The sequence below is a fragment of the Cupressus sempervirens genome, chromosome 5, assembly GCF_028749045.1.
Source record: "Cupressus sempervirens isolate cs-2001-9-10 chromosome 5, ASM2874904v1, whole genome shotgun sequence".
NCBI lineage: Eukaryota > Viridiplantae > Streptophyta > Pinopsida > Cupressales > Cupressaceae > Cupressus > Cupressus sempervirens.
The window spans coordinates 226,663,118-226,689,994 of NC_143122.1; the positions used below are offsets into that span (position 1 = coordinate 226,663,118).

At 33.4% G+C, this 26,877-nt stretch overlaps 1 protein-coding gene across 1 annotated transcript; it reads right to left on the reverse strand.

Moving 5' to 3' along the window:
• Positions 1-368: 368 nt before the first annotated feature.
• Positions 369-24,177, reverse strand: LOC149555262 (GDSL esterase/lipase At4g10955-like). The gene is made up of 2 exons (XM_089833608.1): positions 24,100-24,177; positions 369-1,512 (listed from the first exon to the last, which is right to left on the reverse strand). Exons 1-2 carry the CDS (start codon positions 24,147-24,149, stop codon positions 531-533), a joined length of 1,032 nt encoding a protein of 343 aa, XP_089689734.1. The 5' UTR covers positions 24,150-24,177; the 3' UTR covers positions 369-530.
• Between the last annotated feature and the right edge of the window lie 2,700 nt (positions 24,178-26,877).

Genomic DNA, 26,877 nt, shown 5'->3' on the forward strand with positions numbered 1-26,877 from the left:
AAAATATTGCATGAATATAGTTCAAAACAAATAAAGCAACAAATCTTCTTGCTAATTTTGGTACTAAATGCAATCATAATACAAAATGGGATGGTACTATGAAGATGAGCAACAAATTAATTGATGTCATAATCTTGTTTCTTAATCCAGGATCTAATGTGAAATATGAAATAAATTAGAATCAATTGGAAGATCTTGTGAACGAATGCACTGGAAAAAGAAAAAGTAATCTTATTGCTTAAGTTACCTACCATATATTGTGAAATCAACATTATTAAAAAGATAAATTAACCCTAAATTTAACCATTCAAATTTAACCCTAATAAAAATTAAGTGAACACTCCGAGATTATACTATACAATACTGTATAATATTAAAATTGTTTCTACTTCCAATATAAGAAATCTTAAATTTTAGAAGTAACACATATTAGTAGCCATGAAAATTAAGCACATTTATTTAAGGCATTGCCCTCTCCATCATCGGAGGGACAGGTTTCCTGCCTATGATATTAAAACACATCTAAAACTCTACTTTGCATATTTTTGGTCCTCATTCTTGGCTTCAACTGGAGGGACATATTCCTTACCATCAACTTTGACGCTCTTCAACCACCACTGACTAATATCATGCCTGCTAGTGTCTCTAACGAAGAGTTTAGCCGAGGGAATCAAATTCCAGGGTGTTTTGTGCTCGGCTACCTCATAACAGAAGAGGTACTTCATGCGCTCATAAAGGGTCTGGCTTGTTTGGCTGTATAAATTTTCCATCACCTTGAAATAGCGGATGTAAGAGCAGGAAACGGGATCTTCAGCACCAACATATATGTTGGGTATCCAACCACTAATCCCAATGAAATTATCATACAAGCCACGCAATTTCTGATCATTTATCATTGTGAAATGCAACAAATCAGGATCACCTAAACCAAGGGAGCGCCAAAAATCACTAAGAGCTGCTAAAGCTGTTCCGACCACCTCAAAGAATTTCAACTCGGGCAGTCTTGGTGAAAAAAAGGGGGGATTGAATAGATACGCTTCTATTTTATTTCGCTCTTCTTTATCCAAATTTCTTGCAGCGGCCATTGCAATGGCGGCTCCCAGTGAATAGCCTGCAATCCAGATGTTGTGAGGTCCGTGCTTGTTAATACTCCTTTGCAAGTACTTCAAGCCCATACCACCTCTTTTCATTGATTTGTGGCGTGCATTAATCGCTTTCCAAATGGGGCTAACGTCCTTTCCTAGAATATAAAAGGGAATTGTACCTCTGAAGGCAACAACTTCTGAAGGGGGCTTTCCTTCAGCTTCGCCTCTTATGCCATTTGAAGGGGGGCTTCCTACCCATTTGAAAACGGCTCCAAATATTGTCTTATCATTTATGGTTTCTTCTACCTTGAATTTAAGCGTGTCGCACCAATCCTTCACTATTCCTTCCTCTTTCTTGCCCTTTTCGAGTTGGTATACAACATTCACCAGACAAGCAGCAATGCGCCTTCTGGCGTTGGAGTCTCCCCTGCCATTTACCCATTACGCACACCAATCATTTTTCTAATTCTAACTTCAATCATGTCAATATCAAAATAACAAACTATTACATGTTATTTAGAGCGTTTCTGCAAGGAGTAGACGTTAAGGAAACACACGAGCATTTTAAAATTCTCAAGTTCCAAACAACAAAGAACTTCTTCGAAGAACAAGGAAACATATGCGGGAAAGGGAAAGGGTCCATTTGGCTGTTGAATAGAAATAGTTTTTGTGGAATAGAAAATGGGGATACATATTTCTATTCTTGTTTGGTTCAGTCAGAATTTGATTGGGGAATTGGACCCAAAAAATTATGTTTTCTAAAATAAATAAAATTGGAATAGGAATATGTATTCCAATTCGACCTATTTAGGTGGAATAGCAAATGCTTATTTTTTGGCCAAAATTAGAATACTTATTACTATTCACAATTCTGATTTGGTGCACCCAAACAGAAAGTTCAAAATTTTAAGAAGTTGCATATGCCTATTCAACTCACAACTCATTCCAGTCCAAATTCATGAAATCACAAATTTAGTTGAGTAGATGCAAAAGACAGATGAGCATATAAGTTAGTAATTATATTTTTGTTGAGGAATCTTCATCTGTAAAGTCATACTAGTTATATGATAGGGGAGCCCAGATTTTTAGAATTATTGAATCTCACCAAATAGCTTATAGAATAAATAATAACAAAGGCATGGAGTCTTTTCAAAATAAACAAGGTTTAGTAGGACATGATGTGAGAATCCACCATAGCAGAATATAACTAGCCAATTTCATCTAAATGAGGGTTTGCAGGTATGGAAAGAAGAGGAAGGTAGGGTGTTAAAACATGGCAGATGATAGTATTTGTCACTTTCATATACAACATATTCAATTCTGAGGCAGATCATGGTATTTGTCACTTCCAGGCAGAGCATATTTAATTCTGAGGCAGATCATACTCCTCCTCACTTCTACACAGAACATATATAATTCTGAGATCGTAGTCTTTGTCACTTGTAAGTAGTTGGAAGTAAAGTATAATATCTAAGTAGGAAGGAGCTGGACGACAAGGAAGTAAAGTAGAATAGAAGGCACTTGAGATAAATTTACATTCTATGTGGACTATTGGCACTCCGCTATTTTACTCTAGCTGCTAGATCTTTAAGAAAAATCAACCAATTTTAATTAATATATTTTATTTAAATGTTCTGTGATGTTCAAGAGATTCTTTATATCATAATAAGAGGGCAAAAATTAAATAAGTTGAAATTCAATATTTTTGATCAAATTATGAATTATCATGTTGTCATAGATGGATATAAATGAACAATTGGTGTTTTAATCAAAATTATCTTCTTAGATGTCACTTAATGTTATCTATTTTAATGTACACTTGATGATGTTTCACATGCCACATTTTTGTAAGCACATTGCCTAGTGAACAAGAGAGGGGAGAAGCATAACTTAGACATGAGAGAAGGATATTTAAGACACATCAATACTACATGTTATCCTAGTGTTGGGTTTCTATGACTCAAAAGAGTTCTCCAAGGGGTAAGGTATCTTAGGACTAAAACTAAAAAAGTTGATTAAATGTTATTTTCTAACATATTGACGTTAAATATATTAATTAACAAGTCATTATACAATAATTTTTGAGTCTTAAAAAAACATCTAACATGTCAAATCCGCAATAAGAAAAGAAAGAGATGAAATAAATATAAGTTTTTACTTCTTGATATTTACCACTTTTAATGAATTAAGTGTGACAGATTTTATACACTTATTGTTTGTGCTATGAATTATTTTTTGTAGACCAATACATTTGGAAAAGTTGATTCACCCTGAAAATTAATGTCTGATTATGAAATTAAAAAAAATTATAATGATGATTTTTTTATTTTATTTTTAAATCATATAAGTAGGGAAAGTGTTATAATCTCATCACATAATCAATTCAAATAAAAATCATAACAGAAAAACTAGACTAAGATTTAGCAAGAAGCATAAAAACCTCTTAGAACACTCAGAAAAGTCCCTTAACAATTGAAAAAAAAATGTCATATTCCATATGGGGAGTACAAGTCTTGGGGATATTAATAGAATAGAAAAATAACATTAGTACTAAGCCTAAATAAGAAGACTATATTGAGGAACCAAGCCATAAGAGTTTTTAACAAAATAGGAGACATAAAAAGCATGGCATAAGATCAAAATCAAACTAGGCAAGAAAGAATATCTATTGGTGTAAATAAGTATTTACTTATTACACTTACTTTAGTCTACTTAGGTCAATGCATTATTTTATTATTTCTTAGGTGAGACACTTAGGAGTTTATGCACTCATATGAGTTGTCATGTTGACAACACAGTTATTAGCACTCTTATTTTAGCACATGGTGTGTACAACTTAATTTTACATGCTACACCCATGTTAAGCTTATCCTCTCATCATCGCACTAATTTCTGTGCTCAATGGAGGATAATCCACTCTTAGTGGACATGTGCTTAGTTGTGAGACTTATCATTGTGCTGACTCCTAGTTAGTTTAGAGGTCTTTATATTCAGACACTCCTAGTGTACTGGTACATGGCATTACATCAATTCATTTTGATATTGTTATTTTGATTATACTCTATTGGTCTATTCTATGCTTGTGCTTGAGTTCCTTCATCTTGGTGAATTTTCCTTAAGACAAATTCTTACATGGTATCAGAGCTATACCAAATTCTTACATGATATCAGAGCTGAGGGAATTTCTCTTCACATAGCCATTGGAGACCATTCTTGCTTCACCTCTCTGAGGACACCTCAACTCAGATCTGGAGTTTCATAGTCATTGGGAGTATCTAGAGCCAAAGTGGACCTTGCCATTGCATCTAGAATGTCAACTTAGTGAAAATCGACTATAAATTTGCCTACCCTAGGCCATAGTCAAATTTGAGGCAATTTTTTTTTGCAAATCTGCACTTGAAGACCCGATTTGCAAATACAATATGATCTATTAGATTTGTAATTTATTTTAATTTAGATCAGTATTTTATTTTTTATCTGCAAATTTTTGGCCTACATGGCCTACAGAGAAATTTTTTTTGCAAGAATCGGGTGGTGAAACCTTGGTCCCACAAGGAATATTCCTTGTTATTTTAGAATATTCCATTATTCTTGGCCGAACAACCACATTCTGGCATTCACTTCACATTTTGGCCATAAAGTATGGTCACAAAGTACGGCCACAAAGTATAGCCTTCAAAAATTCAGCAAGCGACACTACCCTAGTGGCCACTTCATTTCCAACCTTGGGCGGCTTTGTTATTTCAAACTTGTAGGCTATTACTTTTAAATGAGCTTAAATCAACACCCTTAGTGAATGTGGGATATATCCCATGACTTCACTAATCGTTCAGAATAACTGCTGCTAGCCCACGTAAATCTGACACTCCCCATCGGCAGTAAAAAGGTTTCTCGGGCATGGTGACATTCCTTGGCAATGGTTGAAGACACCCCACTAGCATTTCAACTACCCTCCCTGAAAAACTTTTCTTTCTCGGTAAGTCCTCCTATTAGGTTCTCTACCCACTCCGTTGGTGATGGAATCTTGCCACGTGGATTCCCGCCTTCACACAAACACCCTGATCAGACTCATACATAACTAACAAAGCCACATCAAGACTAATCTACTTCATCAATAGCCACACATCAGACCTATAGCCCACGTGGTACCTCCTACTGGTGACAGCCAAGAATCTGCGTAGGATAGTCCAACATCCACATAAGTGCACACCTGGAGCCATGTTAGCAACCATACCTGTCATGTTAGCTAGGGGGTTTTCTTTGTTCACATCGAATTTTTATGAGCCTAAATTTGACAATCATCTAACCATCATTTCCATGCCAAATAATACTGCTGCGATGGCCATTTGATGATTAAATTTAAGCCATTGTTTTGCTTCCCAGACCCCTCTTCTAATTTAGTTTTGATTTGATAATCTAACTTTGGGAGGCCATAACTCAATCATCTGGACTCCAAATCAGAGCAGTTTTTTGATTTTGGGTAGAATTTCTTGAACTATTTAGCGGTGTTGTTCTTTCCTAGTTTTGGTGCATGGATTTGTCATAAATTATGTTTTTTGGTGACTATACCTATCCAATCCAACATTTTGCAACTTGAAATGCTCTATTTGAGGTCATCTGGACACATTTTCAGGTTTCATTTTTTTTAAAGTGCTTAATATTTTGTCTACTTTCCAAATCTATAATCAGATTATAGGGTTGTGTGGATAAAAGTATCACTTTTAGACTTAGGGCCTTTTCTACATTGTATTTCTTTGATTACTTTTCAAAATTGTTGTACATCTGAGCTATAGTACTTAGTGGTGGATTTAAACCTCAAAAGGCAGTTGTAAAAAACAAAATCAGAAGTCCACTTTGTACATTTTAAAAAGTGGCTTGTTGTACACACACTACCTATAAAGTGTGAAATCATACATTAGGTGGGGGGGTGTTGATTGATTTTTTGCATTATGGGGGGTTCATTAATTAATCTCATGGAGTCTTGTCACACATGTCAGTTTGGTGTTAGACCAAAGTTGACAAGGACCTATCACAAATGGAGTTCTTTGATACTTGATCATATAAGAGAACATCAGGAAGTGTTTCCTTATCTCTATTCAAAGATATTGCCTCCTAATCCTAATTGGGCATATCTTTCTAAATGTCTTCTCTTTCTGTATAACACTATGAGTAAGGAATGCTTTTCTCCTCTTAGAATGGCAAGTTTTCCTCATGATGTTTGGATGGCTCTTTGGGAAGCATATGGAGATCCACGAGTTCCTCTATTTCTAGAGGACATTTTATCTCTCGTCACTCCAGTTATCGTACCTTCAACTCTAGATGAGATCACACCTCTTGATGCTTTTATTGCTACTACTAATTGTGTTCTAGGCACAAATGATTCTGATTTAGTGCAATAGGAAACATTATGTCTTCTTACTTCAGCTTCATGGGATGACTTCCTTCTAAAAATTGCAGGGCTATTCGTGGACTCTCACATTGAAGATGTGGGAGACATCATTGATGCCATTCATCTTCTCTTTGTTGAGAGAATACTTCATGTATTATGGAAATTGATAGTGACACCAATGATAGTGACTCAATAGATTCAGATATGTGGGATTCTATTGACAATTACAGTATGGGGTCATAGTATCAAAACATTTCACATGCATTCATTGCCATAGTGATAGCTCCGTACAGTCCAACATAGTAGGGTACACCTAGTCTTCTAGCTCTAGCATCAGTGGATGACTTCTTGACAAATATTTCAAGTTTGTTTATGGAGTCACACATAGAAAATTTGGTAGACATCATTGATGAAATCAATCTTCTCTTTGATGAAGAAGATCCTTCTTCAATTTTTGCGAGGGCCTACTTCGACCCTCTTGTCCATTATCTACATGATCAGCCTTTATGTATAGAAATTGCAGGAGGTCTCTTTATCATTAGAGGAAATAGTTAGTTCTTTGGGATATGTTCTACATCTATCCTTGCTAGATCTTACCATGTTCTTTTTAGCAATATTGGAAGGGATGACATCAACACAGGGATAGTTGAGCAAGTTTCAAAGACTCCAGTCATCTTTAGGATTTTTTCTACACATTTGGGGAAGCATCTCATTTGCACCTATGACATTGTTTCTTCCAAAGGGGAGGAATATTATTCAATAGTCATGGATAAGCTTCTATATTAGAGCTGTTATCACTGCTCGACACTCTATATTTGGAGGGGGGAGACTACCTTGTCTCCTTTCTTCCTCTTCTCTCTTATGGGGGGGACCTTTTCCTCTTTCAGGATTGTGTTCTTCTCATACTTCTCTTTTGTATATACTTGATATATGTCAAAATGGGGGGTCTTGATTACTCCATCCATCCATGCATCTTATTTTTTCATCTCTCTCTATCTCTCTTTGTCTCTCTTTTGGGAGGGGGCGGGGGGGGGGGTTTCCCATAGAGTTTTACCCATTTCTTTGCTTTACGAGAGATTTCATTGCATTTTGTACATGGGTACCTAACATGGCCTAGTAGTTGGGACCCATCATGGTTTTTCATCTTAGCTTTTGTAAGCTTAAGTGAATTCCCCTAAGTTGCACTTAAGTGGGAGTGTTGGTGTAAATAAGTATTTAATTTTTACACTTACTTAAGTTTACTTAGGTTAGTGCATTATTTTATTATTTCTTAGGTGAGACACTTAGGAGTTTGCGTACTCATATGATTTTTCATGTCGACAACACTAGAGTAAGAAACTCTGATTTAGCACATGGTGTCTACAACTCTAGAGTTTGCATAATTAACTAAGTTGTCATGTTGACAACACATTTATTAGCACTCTTATTTTAGCACATGGTGTCTACAACATAATTTTACGTGCTACACCCATGTTAAGCTTATCCTCTCATCATTGCACTAACTTCTATACTCAATGGAGGATAATCCATTCTTAGTGGACATGTGCTTAGTTGTCTGACTTATCATTGTGCTAACTCCTAGTTAGTTTAGAGGCATTTATATTTAGGCACTCCTAGTGTACTAGTACATGACATTACATCAATTCATTTTGATATTGTTATTCTGTTCATACTCTGTTGGTCTATTTTGTGCTTGCGCTTGAGTTCCTTGATCTTGAGTGAATTTCTCCTAAGACAATTTCTTACATAGTATCAGAGTTATACCAAATTCTTATAATATCTAGAATTAAACAACTAGTTCTTAGGAAAAGATTTATGTCCCCAATTTTTGGCACAATCTACATAATCTCCTACTAAGAACCATTTTTCAAGATCACTAGTCTCATATTGTCCTATCTCTTTGTCTCCTTTACCAATCTTAATTCGGAGATTTCTCTTTATCTTCCTCTTTCCTAACACTAATACCATAGCTTCCATATGAATGATTACACCCATGATGATAGAGAGGGTAGTCATAGAATTCCATAACCTAGCTCTGATTTTCTTGGCCCTCATCTTTATATCCTCTCACCTTACTTGCATATATGCAACTTAGGTCTTTGAGGTTAGGCACTATATTATTATCATGACCATGACTAAGCACGAGAATTTTCTCTCTTGGTTTTCCCATGTTTGTTAGTTGTTTCCACAAAACCCTATTTCTTGTTCCAAAAAACCCACCTCTTTCAAAACTAAATCTTTGAAAACACCATTACCTCATCTGTATTTATTGGTTTAGTTTCCTTGAATACTAAAATCCTACTCTTTTGAATCATGTATAAAATTTTTTTGCAATAGGAGTATCTTCATCATTTGATATAATATCATCAATTTTACCTATTTTTAAATTATTTTTCCCTTATTGTTATACACTAAAAAAATCAAGTTTTAAAAAAAAGGTTTTTGTATTTTTGTCCCTACTTATTATTATTAAATTACCTATTTTTATTCATAACCTAGATCTTCCAAGTATATAGTTATATTCCTACACATATAGGGTTTAAGATCCATCTTCTTTCATTAATTTGATTCTTCTTTAGATGGATGGACACTTAACTCTTTTAAATTTATATTTAATAGGAAAAATTTAAGGGCTTCTCCCTTAACTATGATTTTGACATATTTACCATTATTCTTCCCTGAGAAACAAGGCCTCTCTTGGGGATGATGTTGAATTTTAATCAACTCAATTTTAACTATTCTTTTAAATTTGGTAGGTCTACTACAATGAGAAGAAAGGTCAAATACATGCATGTTAAGGTCACATATTAGATGTTGTTGTACAAGAGTAGACATGCCTTTGGAATTTTATGAAACAATGAGTAAAATGAGAAGACATGCATATTCATGTTTACTTTGTCTTTGATATGATTGATGATTAGAAAGTAATATCCATACACAATCATCAATATATCTTCTAGACTAAAGTGTAACATAATACTGAAATTGACAATATCATATGGCAAGATAAGAATAGCATTATCATATCAAATTTGAATTCTAGATGGACATTTTCTCTTATCAAAAAAACATGGTAAATAAGTTTGAGTTACCTAAAATCCTCTTGAACACTTTCAACCGTTCACATTTCAGCCCCATCAACTTAGTAATCAATTATGGGGTGATAGTAAAATTGATGCTCACTATTGTGACATACCTTTTCCTCCAACAATTGTAAAAGTTAATGGAAATGGTATGTTATTATCCCTTAATGGATTAAAAGAAACCAAAACACCACTCTTGAATAGCTCTGGAAGATTCTTATTTTTCATTAATTGATCATAGTTTCTCAACTCTATATTTTCTATTCCCTACCAATAATTTCCTAATTTGGATTAGGAATAGCTTCTAAACCCTCAAGAATATGTAGAACATAAAATAATTCAAATTATTACTATAGAGTTTATTAGAATGGACATTAAAATTCATGATAATAAATTTTAAATCTATATAGGAGGGTTAAATTTTAATGCTACTAAAAATTATGCTCTTGAACGTGAAAAGACTCATACATAAATCAACCAGTTTTGGACCATTTATTAAAATATTGGTGACCTTTAAATGAATCTCAATATGACATGTTAGATTTATGACAATATTTTTTTAAAGAAATAAAATTATGGTTCATACCTACTAGTTTGTCTCCTCCTCTTGTGCCAATAAAAGCAAACATCATCTCAATGATAAAATTAACACAAAAAATCCACATCATCAGTCAATTTTAAATTTTATTATAGTACAATACCCCATGGGAGTTATAGAGATGACATACTTTGTTTTTTTCACTTGAACTATTTCCTTGAAAAATAATTTTACTTAGTTTTCCATTCTATATTATTTTTAACCTAGTTCAACTAGTTAGTAATTCAAAATAATAGGGTCATCCCTCTATCAGGTTTAATTTATCACCTTTACAATTTCTCTATGGGCCAGTCCCCACTGGTTGGAGCATAAACCTTAATCCCTTGGAGCCCCTTTAATCATGGATCTTAGTAAACCTATGGCTATCCACAAAGTCATTTAACCCACTCTAGCTTCCCCCACCCCCCTCTCATTCCACTAGGGTTAACCCTCTATGTAAAGATAAAATGATCATCCTAGGTATAAAAATAGTTATTGAGTCTAAAGATTAAGAGCCTTTGTGGTTCACCAAATCACATTGATCCCATGAAAATTTTATGACACAAATTAATGGTCCTACTTCTAAGACCCACTTCACATACTAAGAACAAAAGTTAGCCAAATGAACTAGAAGTCAACATTATTGTTTCTTTATGCAACTTTAAAAGGCCTTTTTTTAAGGAGGATATATCCAAGTATTATCTCATCACTAGAAAAGGGGAAAATTGTAGTATTATATCTATGTGGGAAAATAGTATAGGCAAATGATTGATTTCCTTGCATTTAGACAATACAAGAAACACATTTATCTGGTTAGAGGCTAAAACCAAATCTAGAAATTGGTCCAATATAAAAATAGATGTTGTTTTTGGGGAAGTATTCGAGGAGCTAGCTGAAAAATTAGATAGATAAGGTATCATGGAGGATCACATCCATGAGCTAAAATATTTCATCCACACATATGAGGAAAAATAAGAAATAATAGCTTGGTACTAAAGAATGCTAAAGGTAATCAAAATTAGATAATCAAGAAATTGGTTAAGATTTTTGTTGCAATAATTCAAGCATGTTCATTAATGAAGGTTTTGGTATCACTTTGACATCCTTTCTAGCATTTTTTAATTTGACTTAAGGATATTGAATCTACACACTTGATTACTTTCCAATTTCAAGAGCATATTCATAGATTTTCAAAGCTTTGTGTTAGATCTATCAATACTACTTGCTAACATTATATCTCTAGGCCAATTTAAGCTAAATTCCAATATTGGGGTTTGAAAGAGGCAAACCCCTCCCCCCAACCCTCCCTAAACAAAAAAAAAACCCTTTATTTTTTTGGTTTCAAATCTTGGATTATCATATAGGTTATAGATTAAGACACACTTTTTAGCTTTCTTTGGAACTAAGGAATCAAGATTTGCATCAGATACATTTCTTCTTGGTTGAAAAGGTCACCCTTGAATTTAGGGTTGTTAAGGTCACTCTTGGAGAGGGAGGTTAGCGCTGTCAATTTGTTGACTTATTTCAGGGTTTTGTAAATCTTGTATTTTATGGTTTGTAGAATGGGTTCAGCCCTTTCAAAGCTCATTTGATAGCTCATTTTATAGTTTTTATTTTTTAAGGTGTCTCATTTTTCCCCTTTCCATTTCAATATAGTTTATCATCTTATCATATCTATATATTTCAGTCTTACATTGCATATCTACTTTCTTAAACCCTCTTAAGGTGGAGCTGAGAGGGAAATGAATCCAAGCTATTAATTCCTTTTTAATTAGTTTATGCATTGACCATTCCTTTTGTATCAATTGATCCCAATCAAACAGGTGGATCTTGGTCTTCCCCATTCTAAATTTGTTAGGGTTGTTAATTCTAGTTCACCCCTACATATTAAGAATTTGTAAAATTTTTGAAGGAAAGTTATTTGTTGAAGATGTTAGGAAAATTGTTGAAGATGACCACTGAAATTTTGAAAATGCACCACACATGAAGGATGAATGCATCTTTATCATATCATAGAATAATGTTATCATGCGTGAAAAAATTCTTACAATGACTATGGAGAATGAAGAGATTGCAATTGAGTACCTATGGCTAAAAGATAAAAAAGAGAAAATAAAGAGTGAGCCACAAAGATATAAAGATTCAAATTAGAACTTGAAGTTGTGTAGTGAGAGTCTAGAAAATTTGGACGAGAAATTAAAGAACCAAATAAAAGCCTATAACATAATTGGTTTTCGATACAAAGGACAAAAGTAGACATGATTGGTGAGTCATCTAAACTCAAATACAAGAAGAATAAAAATAGTCCAAAGGAAACTACAAGGATATCTACTAAAAGATCTTAAAAGTCACTTTATTTGTGTGGAAAGTTTGGTCATACTATAAATTTTTGTAAAGAAAAAACTATTAAAATGTCAAATGTTTTCAAGGTCATTGGTACAATTGTCTTAAGTATGGACATGTTAACTATGAGTGTAGATTTAAGCTTAAAAATCATAATAGTAAATATCATGGTTACTATTGGAAATGCAATAAGTATGGAAATAAAGCTAATGAATGTAGATCTAAGACTTCTACATCACCATTTCTACCAGTGAGCACTGATAAAATAAAATAATTATTAAATCCCACATGCTTTGTGTGGGAAAAAAATAGGACATCTAAATTAAAATTACAAGTTGAGAGTGCGTAGTGTTACTTTTGGGTATTATCAGCCAGGGCTATGTTTTTAATGCAATAAGGTTATAGATGTTGTAAAAGAAAGGGTAGACATATTGCAAAACACTATAGGTTCATAAAACTGGTCTGTTATCTAATTGTAAAAAGAAAAGATGAAGATTCATGCATGTCTTCATGATATCAGAAACAAAGTGAAAAAGATATAGAAAATCAACTATTAGATCTAGTGGAGTAAACTCATTATCAATGTAAGAAAAGCACTTTCTTAGGAGGAGCATGCATGAAAAAATCCTATCTATCTCCAAACTTGATTAAGGAAATTTGAAGTGATAAGATACAATACAAAGCTATGTTATCTTAAAATTTGAAAAGGTTGACTAGTGATATGTTGGGAAATTATAGAGTTCTTAAAGTCAAGATCATTTATAATCGATCATATCAATTGAATAAACAAGCAACTAGAAAGTATTCATTAACGGGTGAAAAGAAACTATTCTTACCATTAGTGAAGGTATTTTTGGAACTATTAGAAGTGGTAACATCTATGTTTCAATGATAAATAGTTGTAGAGTGATTCATTTCACTCCTTTACTTTCATTTGTTTACTCAAGAGCTATAATAAGCATTATCAAACAATTGAGCAAGAGAGGTATTAATATGTGAGAAAGATAATTGTGATTGTGATTATCATGAACCCTAATAGGTCATTCATGAGCTACAATTTTTGGTTTATTATTGAATTCTATTTCTATCTGAAGAAATGGAGAAGAATTTTGAGATGATGGTTTTGATTAGCAACAAGGAGGAATCAAGGAAAGTATATAAACCTTAGCTAGACAAAACAATTTAGTAGAAATGGTTGGATCATTTGCCAAACTACGATCATGCATTTTGCAACTGGATGATATTCAATCATTTTTTCAATTAAAATTTGAGGAGATGGGCGAAGAAAATATTAGAAGTGATTACACAAACATGTTCTTGAATGGTGTAATGAAGGATAAGCATGGCCATTCATAGGCAAAAGGTTTAACTTGCATTATAGACATTCCTATAGAATCTTATCTTGAATGGATAAGGATTGTACTAAGTTGAGCATATGACCAATATGTTGAAATATTTAATGCAGTAGGTTTTCCCCTGAAGCCAAACACCCTCCTACCACCCTAACACCATCAGAAACCTTGAATGCATAGTAGGTGAGTTTGAATTTGAAATGAGAGGGAAACATTTCTGGGAGGAGACAAAAGGAATTAACCTAATTTCATTTTATTAGTTGGAGTAGAGAGTTAGGAGAGTTGTAGAAGAGCAGAGCAGAGAAGTATAAGAGCATAGAGCAAAGAAGGAAATCGATTAGCAGATCAAGTTAGAAGTTCAGAACACAGAATTTTTTCACATGTTGGATCTTTTATCATTCTATAAATTATTATTGATTCAACCTATGAAGCAGTGATTGCTCTAGACATTGTTGTATGTAGCCATTTAGAGTTGTAAGTTTAAAGTTTGAAGTTTTATCAATTTGAAGATTTTAGGGTTTTTTCAGTTTAAGTTGAATGCTCCCAAATTTTTGTAATAGTTTATTTTATTTGAATAGAAAGAAAGCAAGCAAGCAGGCAAGCATATCTTTTTTTTCTTCTTCTATTCATCATTGCATAGGTTTTTCATTTTGAGAAGTTCATAGTTGAAAGCTTCAACCTTTAGTTCTCTACATTTTAATGATAGTTTGGTTTAAGACTCACTCGATCTTGTCTTTGACCAATTTTTGTATCTGCAGTTGTTACCGAGCTCACCTTGCATCCTCTTCTATCGAGCACCACTTTATAGTGGCTACTGAGCTCACTTGATATTACTTTTTTCTGAGTTCACTTAGTATATACTTGTGCTAAGTTTCCCTTTGTGTGCCTAGTTCAGTTGGCTTCCTCTTGTGCCAAGCTTAGTTAGCACCCTCTTGTCACTCGGCATCCATTGATGCTGAGAAAAACTATCACTTGGCATTAGTTGTTGTTGAGCGAGATTTTTAGGGTTGTGATTTACTTTTTGCATGGTATCAAACCTTTGAGGCCCCACATTCATAGTGAGTTAGGGCATTTGTTTTTTTGGGATATTTGACATGGCAGGAGATGCAGGAAAGATATGGCAACAACCACCATCCTTTAATGGACATAATTATGATACATGGGCAAAGAAGATGAAAACCATAATGGTTGTGAATGATTTGTGGGAGTTTGTAATAAATGGATTTAATGATGTTATAGTCTAGGTAATGTATGCTGCCCTCTCAAATCCATAAAGTACTCAGTCATAGAAGGAAGTAGAGGTCATGGAAGGAATGGTCAAAGGAATACTAGTGTAGAAAGCTCATGATGAGCAAGCAATCAAGAGGGAGCAAGCACCTCTCAAAATAGTTCTAGAGGAGGTAAGAAGAATTACAACTTAAATGAGAGCAATTGTTGAATGCTACTAGTATCATAAGTATGGGCATTATGCAAGTGAATGGTGGAAGAAGTAGGGTGATTAGTCAAAGTAGAATGCTAATGTGGCTGATGTGAACATGGGAAATGCAAATAATCCCATAGCCTTCATCATGTCTAACATGGCTAAAGAAGGCAGCCCTAAGGTATGGTAGTTTGACAGTGGATGTAGTAACCACATGAGTGGTAATGAAATTTTATTCTTTTTAATTAATAAGACTTTTAAGTCTAAAATTAAGATGGGAAATAATGGAACCATTCCCATAGTGGGAAAAGGATCTATCATGGTTTGTACCAAGCAAGGTGTGAAGGAGATACAAAATGTGTATTTAGCCCCCGATATGAAGCACAATTTGATGAGTGTTGGACAACTCATTGAAAATGGATACAAAGTGCTAATGGAAAATGACAAGTGTGTCATTCATGAGAATGATGGGAGTAATAGATTACTTGCAGTAGTCCAAATGACAAAGAACAAAATGTTACCCATTGAAGATAGAGACACATTTCTCTTCTCAAGTTAGTGTTGCACCTCCCAAGCATGCATGTATAGTAGTACATCAGTAATCAGCTCTCAGGAGAGTGATTGAAGACCCCTCCAAGCTTTGGCATCTCAAGTATGGACATCTTGGCTTTGCTGGTTTAAATTTGTTGTCCAAGAAAAGAATGGTAGATGGTTTGTCAAGCATAGTAGATTCTTATGAAAAGTGTGAGGCTTACATTTTGGGTAAGAAGCATAGGCTTCCCTTTAATTCTAGAAATTTTAGAAGGGCTAGAGCACCATTAGAATTAGCACACATTCTGATTTGATAGGCCCTATGCAAACTACTTCTATTGGGGGGAGAACTTATTTTATGACATTCATGGATGATTTCAGTCGTAGGACATGGGTGTATTTTTTGAAGAACAAATCTAAATCATTTCATAAATTTGTTGAATTTAAAGCCCTGACTAAAAAAGAATTTGGACACCATGTTAAGGTTGTTGAAATGGAAAGAAGCGTGATGAAAGCAAAGGGACTTCCAATTGAATATTGGGGAGAGGTTTTAGCAACAATAGTATATTTGATCAACATGTGTCCTACAAAATTAGTCTTAGACAAGATACCTCTTGAGGCTTGGTCAAGGGGCAGATGGATAGTTGAGCACTTGAGAGTGTTCAGATGTGTAGCATATGCTCATGTGCCTAAGAAAGAAAGGAAAAAGTTGGATGACAGAGGTTTGAAGTGTATCTTCATAGGGTACAACTCAGAATCAAAGGCTTATAGATTGTATGATCCAATTGAAAAGAAGATCACCATTTCAAGAGATGTGGAGTTTCTTGAAAATCAGTCATGGGATGGCTCGGTAGATGAATCCTCAATCACTTCAAGTAAAGTTCCTACTATTGAAGAGGAAGAAGATGACATTGGTGATCAACATGATGATGAAGAAGAAAACATAGATTGTAGACAAAGGAAAAAAGGGAAGCAAGCCTTAACATGCTAAGCAACAACTCCATGCACATCAAGACAACCCCGAGCTACTATGCAAAATAGTAGCAGCAGCAATATTGAGAATTTAGATCCCACTCTCGCCTCGCTATTGCCAAGAAAGACTAAATGTCAAAGGGAGATATACCAAGATGAAAGGTATGAGCAAGATTATGATGAGAGTGTCAATTTTGCATTATTTTCTCATAGTGATCCAATTTATTTTGAGGAAGTTGTGAATGAAGAGAAATGGTGTAATGCCATGGATGAAGAAATAGATGCTATTGAAAGAAATGAGACATCATAGTTAACTACCTTGCCTCCCAAGAAACAAGTAATTGGAGTGAAATGGGTTTAGAAGTAATTGGAGTTAACTACTCTTGCCTCCCAAGAAAATAGATAGGCATAAGGCACATTTAGTGGTCAAGGGGTACAAGTAGCAAGATGGTAGAGATTATGATGAGACATATGCCTTGGTTGCAAGAATGGAAATTGTGTGTTCTGTCATAGCAATTGCAGCCCAGCACAAATGGAAGGTCTATCAAATGGATGTGAAGTCCAGCTTCTTGAATGGTGTATTGAAAGAAGAAATTTATGTGGAGCAGCCACCTAGTTATGAAGTTGCAGGTGAAGAACACAAAGTGTATAGATTGAAGAGAGCTCTATATGGGCTCAAGCAGCTCCACATCCATGGTACAATAGGATTGACTCATATTTGATGAGCAATGACTTTAGCAAAAGTGATGCTGAGCCCACTCTCTACATCAAGGAAGAAAATGGTAATGTGTTGATTGTTTTCTTGTATGTTGATGACTTAATCTTCACTAGAAATGACAATTTTTTAATTGGTGAGTTCAAAGAGGCCATGAAGAATGAATTTGAAATGATAGTCCTATGTCTCTTAACATAATTTTTAGACATACAAGTAAAAAAAAGCATGATGACATCTTCATCTCACAAAAAAATGCATTGTAGATCTTGGAGAGATTCAAAATGCAAAACAATAAGGTAGCCCCAACACCAACAGTAGTAGGTCTGAAGTTGAGCAAGAAAGATTGTAGCAAAAGTGTGAATCCAACACTATACAAGAGTATGGTTGGAAGTTTGATGTATTTTACTGCAACTTGGCTAGACATGATGAATGTAGTAAGTTTGATTTCAAGATTTATGGAAACACCAAAGGATTCCCATTGGCAAGCCAAATGCCCACCTACCATCCTAACAGCATCAAAAATCTTGAATGCACGGTAGGTGAGTTTGAATTCAAAATGAGAGGGAACCATTATTAGCAAGACATAAAAGGAATGAATATGATTTCATTCAATCAGTTGGAGGAAAGAGTTGGGAGAGTTACAGAAGAGCAGAGCAAAGAAGTGCAAGAGCATAGAGCAAAGAAGGAAATCAATCAATAGATCAAGTCAGATGTTCAAAAGATAAAAGTTTTTCACGTTTGGATCTTTTTAATTCTATAAGTTATTATTGATTCAACCTATGAAGTGGTGATTACTCCAGGCATTGTTGTATGCAGTCATCCAAGCTATAATTTATAAGTTTTAAGTTGTATCAATTTGAAGATTTTAGGGTTTTTCTGGTTGAAGCCGAATGCTCCTAGATTTTTGTAATAGTTTATCTTATTTAAATAGAAAGAAAGCAAGCAAACAAAAAAAAATATCTTTGTTGTTCTTTGTCTATTCATTATTGCATAGTTTTTGCGTTTTGAGAAGTTCATAGTTGAAAGCTTCAACTTTCAACTCTCTATGTTTTAATGGTAGTTTGGTATATTTCTCACTTAGTCTAAAATTTGACCAAGTTCTATATTTGTAGTTGTTATAGAGCTCACTCGGTATCCTCTTATTTTGAGCACCACTTTTTAGTGGCTACCAAGCTCACTCGACATTCCTTGCTGCTAAGCTCACTCAACATACACTTGTGCTGAGTTTCCCTTTATGTGCTAAGTTCACTTGGCATCCATTGGTGCCAAGAAAAATTGTTACTCATCATTAGTTGTTGCCGAGCAAGATTTTAGGGTTGTGATTTATTTTTCACAATAAGCTTAGCTAATCAACATAGTTTGTCAAAAAGAATCATTCACAGAGTGACAAGATTCCATTCTCAAGGAAAAGATTGCACAAGAAGAAAGATACCAACACATTTGGCTACCAATCAAAATCAAAATATGATGGATGACTCGTGATATTTGAGATCACTAAAGACATGGAAGTACATTTTTCTTCAAGATTGATTGCATATAGAGTGCATCAATCCAATTGAACCAAAAGTGTACTAATGGGTGCAATACACACCATTTACGATACTTTGAAGAACAATGAATTCTATGACCTATGTGAAGTAGCGAGGACACAACTTATGGAGGATATGTAAATATTAAAGAAGGAGGACAAGCATTTAGTAAAGTATGGATCTCTACTTGTATGTATTTTACTTTCCATTCAAAACTATTTTTTAGGGAAAGAAAACATTGAATGGTCAAAGAATACATCAGGCTAACATGCATACTTTTTTTATAGGAGCTCTTTCTAGTGTCATAGGAAAATATAAAAATGATATCTATATTCTATGAGACACATATTCTTGTGTTCTATATGTAGTTGAAACTGACACCCACTTGCTACCATCAATGGGTTATGAGGTTAATGTAAAAGAGGCCATTCTTCATGTTGACATACTATTATGCAAACCTATGGACAAACATGAGAAAATGGTTTGAGCCGTTGACAAAATTTTTACTCGAACAATCAAGGAGATAAAGACACCAATCTCAACAATGAGCATGTCTACTAGTTAATCCCAATAGACACCATGTGAAGGAGCAAGAAGATTTGGGGAAAAATAGATGGTGATAGAGGATCCATCTTACAATATCCCCTCTACCTACCAAAGAGTAAAGAGAGAGGCTACTTAGTTAGCCATTAAGGATGAAAAGGTTGAATTGGAAAAGAAGAAGAGAAATGCAACAAAGCAAATTTATAGGGAAAGGAAACATGATAGGAGACAAGAAAATGTTGAAGAAACAAAAAGCACATAGTCAGATCAACATAGTGTAGAATTGAATAAAAGACAAGTGTACAAAAAAACACCAACAATTGAAATTTTTTTCAAATGTATAAAAGAATATAGAAGATTAGAAATAGTAATGAGAATTTACTTCTTAGAAAATTTAGAAGACAAGAAGAAATTTGAAGAAGCAATTCTTTCATATTTGCATAAATTCAATAGAACTCCTCTTGAGCTACATTCACTACCTTGTGATGAATTTGTATAGATTATTAATACAAGATGGAATTCTACATTAAAAATGGATAAAGACATCAATGAACCAAATTTGATTGAATCTTAACTAGTGATAAGTTAATAAGATGCAAAGAAACTATATGAATATCATAAGAAGAAATTTGGAATAAAAGAAATTGCAATGTAAGAAAACTAGTCAAAGATCTCTAGTCATTACATGATGAGATAATTGATGTAAGGACAAAGATTCTAAATCAGATAAGTTTCTAAAAGGATAGTTATTATCTATTAATTTAAAATGATACTTATACCATTGAAGAGATAACTAGAATCTTAATAAAAGATATTCCACTACAGGCAAAGGAACTAGAAGCACAACATGTGAAGACACCTATCAATGAAGTAGGAGACGTTGACATAACTAGTCAAGCTAAGTTATCTTTTGTATAGGAAAATAAAATTATAGAAAAGATGAAAGATGAAATTATTGATGAGGCTCAACAAAAGGATCAACATGAATAGAGTGAGAAAGAATATCAAGTAATAATAAAGCTCACTCTTGAGCCAAGTATGGTAAAGTAAAGGTAACTAGTCAACTTATAATTAAGGACAAAGTTGGAAATCTAGGTGAAGATGAAATGTTTCCTACACCTATGGATGTCAATAATTTAAAACTCAAAAAATGATGAAGTACTCTTAAAAAGTGAAGAGGAAAGATATCAGAGACAAGGAGAAGAGAAATAAACAAGTGTTGAAAATGGCTAGAAACATCTTAGAAAATTTAGTACCTAATTTTGAAAAATACCAAGATGATACCTTTATTGATCAACTAAACATAATGATCAAGGCTATTTATGATCGAGAAATAGATTTGTAGTCTACATCTATGAACATCATTGAAGAGAACTTGAAGATGAAAATGACACATTAAATGGTAGAGAATATTACTAAATTCATAAACAAACTAGCAACTTTGGTAAAGGAGATCAAAATAATCCTTACATTAGTAGGGAACACCATTACTAAAATATCAAATAGTTTGGGAATTGTAAGATATTTTTAGAAGAAGAAGGATGATGCATGGAAAGAATTGGAAAGCCAATGTAGTCAACTTGTTCCATTAGCAAGTTCACTTACTCTATTCAGTGAAGAGGTGGAGAAGACACTGAACAAGATAAGACAACCAGAAAAAGAGAAGGATAGGAGAATGGTGAATATATTAGATGTGAAAGAACCTCTATCTCTTGTCATGGTAGTTATGCACAGAAGCATAAAGACACAAGAAGAAATATTGGCACTACCAAGTATAGATTCAACTGATAGATTATTGAGCTTGGGTCTCAAATGCAAGAATAGGTTATTGCATTGAGTCATTTGAAGAAGACTTGGGAGGCATCTCTAGAGTCAACATGAGCTACTTACAAGGTTTTCTTTGATAGATTGTAAATTAGCAATGAAATGTTGTTAAATATTACTTGTCTAGTAGTGTTGTCGAAGGAGGAGAAGACCAGAGGAAAAGACCATAGGTGAAGACTAGAGTAAGTGATTAGAGATCATATATAGAATGAAGTACGAGGATGGTTTGAGGGGGAGTAGATTAGAATGATGATATGAACTAACTATCAATGTTTAGAAGCCAGTTATCTCAAGTGTATTTGAGAAACTAAAGGAATTAATGATATTTCCATCTATGCTAAATGGTGATATTGTTGTGATAATTGGAACTAGAAGATCAAAGGAGAAAATTTCCATTACCTAACCATTTCGTAATTAGAAAGGTATTATCTGATAGCTATCATAAATCATACATTGATTAGTGGTTGAGAACTAACTTGGTAATCAATTGGGGTCATTGGTAAAATCACATATTAATTGGCAATGGAAGGACAATTGTCACAATCTATAATCACTAAGTGAAAATCCATGATTATATGACAAAGTGTGGACAATTTGCAAACCATTCAATGAAGAGGTTAAATCAAGATAGATAAAATATGTAAGGATTACCTATCCTTATGTAATAGATATTGACCATTCTAAGAAGTGGACAAGTAAAATAGAGGTAAAGGCCAACCCATTCGAATCTAATGATTGAGATTAATGAAATACTAGAGAGAGAGAGAAAAGGAAATAGAAATTCAAGTGAAGGGCTAGGATTAAGAGGCAAAAAGATGTCAGGTAAACATATAGGGTCTATAATAGACATATCAATGGTGTATGTTAAGGGAGTAGAAGTAAGGTGATGAATAAATTGACGAAGTAAGACAAATCGTGAAAAATAATATTGAGGTTGTGTGGAGGAAAAACCAAGGAAAGTCATATTATCTGTGAGATCTTTGAACCCCATCTATCCCTTATAGTAATCATTCACAATAGGCTCAACCATTGTAGTTAGGAGGCTCCTATTTTATTTATTCACTTTCAGAATATAATCTTTCTTAATAGGGGTATTAATATTGTCATTTATTTGAGAATCATAAGTCTTGTTTTCTTGTCTAGCATCCTTATTTTCCATCTAAGTAGGGGAAATTATCAAGTCAATTTTCTTACCAATTATAGAGTCACAAACCCTATTACCTTTTGTAATCTTCTCCTAGATGACCATCTAAGTAGGGATAGTAGAGGATTTTTTTAACCTTCTCTTGAAGCTCCATTTGGGTAGGATAGTAGTCAAGCAAAGGCTCTCTTCTTGACAGTTTATTTCCTTATTGTTTAAACCTCCACAGAACACTCTTCTCGAGAGTTTGAGACTGTCAAGTCAACCAAAATATCATTATCCTTCAAAGAGGGGACAACTCAAACATTTTGCAATTTAGTCAAACAAGGAACAAAAATACCTTTCAACAAGTCATTTTAGGCCTTTGGATCAATTCGTTTTCAAGAGAAGATATACATAGAGAATAAAATGAATTCTAGTCATCTTCATCTGTCTTAACACCCAAGTCATTCTAATCTATGAATTCCTTTAAAGACCAATACTTTTTAAGAGGTTTCTATTTCCATTTAGAACTTAAATGATCACACTTCTTACAAAGTTCACTGCAATTCATATTCAATAGGTTGTTTCAACAAACCAAACTTATAATAAAAAGTGACAAAAGTAGGGATGACTAATCTAATGAAAAAATTAACATAGGTCCAAACAAATATCAACTTCATTGCAACTATGAGAAGTTGTGCACAGGAATTTATATTTCTCCTAACACACCTATATTCCAAAATTATAATGATAAGCTAGGGAGGAAGATCCATGTAGGAGGTATATATAGGCCCTAGGTAGTCAAAAGAGTCAAACCTCGATTTTCTCTTACAAAGCATCAGAAAGATCAACAAATCGCTTCTACGAGTCTAATGACCATCCTAAGAACCCTAATAGCCTGGACATTATTTCCTAAGTGAATAAAAATAACCCATTTACCCATCGCATTAATTTCAAGACTTCTCTTTAGTTTCCAATGAGAATCAATCAATCTCCTATCCTGGTCAATATTACGTTGATCACGTTGGATGAAACCTCTAGCTTGATCCGTCTGAGCTGAGCTATCATGGAGCAGATCATCAATTGAACGGCGAAGACGAAGAGTAAAGTTACAAGCAAAAGCTGCGCTATCCTCTAGCTTGATACACTGCAAGAAAGAGTCCAAATTGTACGGCGAAGACGAAGAGTAAAGTTACAAGTAAAAGATGCAATCTTTTATTTAAGGTTTCGATGGGGAAGCCTGTAGGGATTCCTCACCTCCCATCCCGATTTAAAACTTGCACAGAAGCAACAGAAGACACCAACTGTGAAACCCTAACCCTTAACAAAGACAGAAATATAATTTTATTGTATTACTTTATTCGCCCTATATTTTGTTATTCCCCCATAATAATTAGATATTCAACAATAGAAATACTTCAGAAACCATTGAGAAGTAAATAGCAGCGCAGATTGAGAGTATTTATTGAAGTTCTAAATTGAAACGGAGAAGAGTAAGCGAATGCGAGAAACTGAATAGATAATGGCAATAAATAATAACAAAACAAGACAAGCAAAAACATGTAAACTGAAATTTAGAGTTTACATGGAAATAAGTTCTGTGCTAACATTACCAGTCAGGATTGGCTAGGTCTTTAATCTCATCGATATTGGGATCGGCCATTGCAGATGGACGTTCACAGACACGGAAGATGAGAGTAACTTGCTTGAGAAAACGAGCTGATCGGAGGGATTTATAGAGGCGTGCAGAATGTTGTTCGATTTTTTTAAACAATATGAAAAATTAATGAATTAATCAATGCAGCATTTATTCTCACTTTGAAGAGCTATTTGAAATCTTAGCTGATATAATATATCAGGAGATAAAGAAGAATTTAGTCAAATCATAGAATCTTGTCTTCTCCATAAGCAACTTATGTCTGCCAATTACTTGTTTGCTGTATTCTTTTTCAAACTGCATATATTCTTTCAGAATAGTTTTTACGAACTGCCTTCTAAGTTGTGGCACCTACGTCGTTTAAATAAGAACTCAGAAATAATAAAACCCATTTACACCGAAATCGTTAAACTAATTTACAAATTGATGGGTGAGATTAGGGAAAGGTAGCTAGTTAATGTTTAAGGCAGCTGGATGCATGATTGAGGTGCAACATCAAGTTTTGGGTAAGACAATTCAGATCTGAGATAGTTGATTGATACAGAGCTGATTTTAAGGGAAATTAGTGATTTAAGGATTTTAGATCTTTGTTTGTAATTATATTAAATTATAATAAACACAGTTTAGTGTCGTCTTATTTAATTTTTCTCAGTGAGCTATAGACAATGTGTGTGAATGTAAGTGCATAGCTAACATATATAAAAGAAAATATTTTTGTAGAGTATTGGATTGTGTGTATCATCTTTTCCTTAGTTTTTTTTTCTTAAAAGAGTTTCCATGATAAAAATGAGTGTGTTTTCGTTATATTGATTTGCTCCTCTTGCTCTCTTTCATTGTTCCCTCTTTCTAATAGTTGTAAATAGTCTGAAGAGTTTGATTAATGTCGATATTTATTTTAATCATCATATTAGTAAGACTACTATTCTGATTGATAGCTAATGATGGGTTGTAATCTAGGTGTGTAAGTAAAAGTTTCATCTTGGAACAAGACCTATGGCTATATATATTCTAGTATAGTTTTGATGATGTAGTTGTAGGGGATTTTGTTCTTTGGACTTTTACTGTCAAAGATGTGGGTTGTTGTGATATGGGGTATATTGTTTCTTTCTATAAAGAATTAAGGTCCCCTTTCTACTAATTTAATTAGAAAACTATGAATACACAATTTGGGATAAGAATCCTAGCCATAGGTTGATTCCTAGTTGAGATGGCTTTTGCAATTTAGGGTATGATTATCTTAATTTTGATGGCTTAAGTTTATTATAGAGAAATAAAATGGTAAAATGATTTTCACCCATCATCCAACCAGATAATTCATGTGAAAGATATATAATTGTAAAGAAAATATAGAAGATTTTAAAGTAGAAGTCCAAATAGAGTAGTAGTTCCTTTAGAATTTCTTGTGAATGTTTTTTAGTGGAAAAAATAACAGAAAATAATTTAAAATAAAAAAGATCAAATAAAATAAAAGTGTCTTTAAAGTTAGTTAACACAAATATATGTAGTGTATAACATGCTCCATGCTTAAGAGAAAGCTTGGAGCTTGGGACACAGATCTTTCCCTAAATTTGAATTTCTAAATTGAATTTCATATCCAAAAACTATTAAACAGATTTTATGCAAATATTACCGGTTGAGATTAGCGAGCTCACTAATCTAATCGATAATGTTGGGGTCGTGACCAGACATTTCAGTTGGACAGTGCGAGTAATTGCTTTGTTTTGCTGGGTATTTAATGAATGCCATTGTTATTCTCAACTTGAAGTTACTGAAATTTCAATGTGATAAGATGTCTATTAAATCAAACCTTGACTTTCTTTCTTGTCAAAGATAATGATATTTGTCAAATCCACTTTACTTTCTTTCTTATCACAGCATTATGACCGAATTCTGTCTTTTCAATGACCATTTTTATAGGTTTCCAACATGACTAATAATAATAACTTCTTTCGCACTCTGCATATATTCTATTGGGAATTTTTTAATGAACTCAGGGCCAAAGTTGTGGCCTCCAGTGTCAACCTCCAATAATTTTCATTGCGATTTATTTTGTTTATATGTAAGAATGATAATATTATATGATTGTTGAGAAAATAAATTGTTTTTCATATTAATAAAATGTAGAACATATATTTTTAAAGGGGAAACTTAAAAACACATTTATGTTTTTCATACCATTCATATATTTTTTACCTTTTAGTTTGCTGAATAGCCACTAAGCATCCAATAATCATTTTGACTCAAAATTAACTTTTTAAAACTAATATCAACATATTATTTAGCTATTTGACTATTGGCTTGTTAGTGGGGTGTTGATTAATTAACTCTCAGGTCTCTAGGTCTCTATCAGTTCTGATGACTAATGATGACTGATGGTTGACATGAATTAAAGAACATGAAGCTAACCATAGTTGAGGATCTCTATAAAAGATAGTCTGCAGATTTGATTTAATAAGTGCCATAGTGGTGTGTACTTGTTATTAGAGTGCATTATAATAAAAATGACGTGTAGCATATTAGTCGAAATAGAAAATATTATAGTAAATTTGTAATTATGTAAATATAATATTCTAAACTTGTAATTATGGAACTTAAGTATTATAATAGTTATTTGTTATAGTAAGTGAAACATAAAAAGGAAGATGTATAATAAAATTGTTATATTAACTTTATATATGAGACATATCAAAATAAAATGCTGAAATAATTAAATAATATATTAACTTTATAATTA

Coding starts and splice junctions, on each gene's coding strand:
- LOC149555262 (XM_089833608.1), bottom strand. CDS start 24,149: ATGGCCGATCCCAATATCGATGAGATTAAAGACCTAGCCAATCCTGAC. Junction 1,513..24,099: donor GACCTAGCCAATCCTGACTG/GTAATGTTAGCA, acceptor GGTAAATGGCAG/GGGAGACTCCAACGCCAGAA.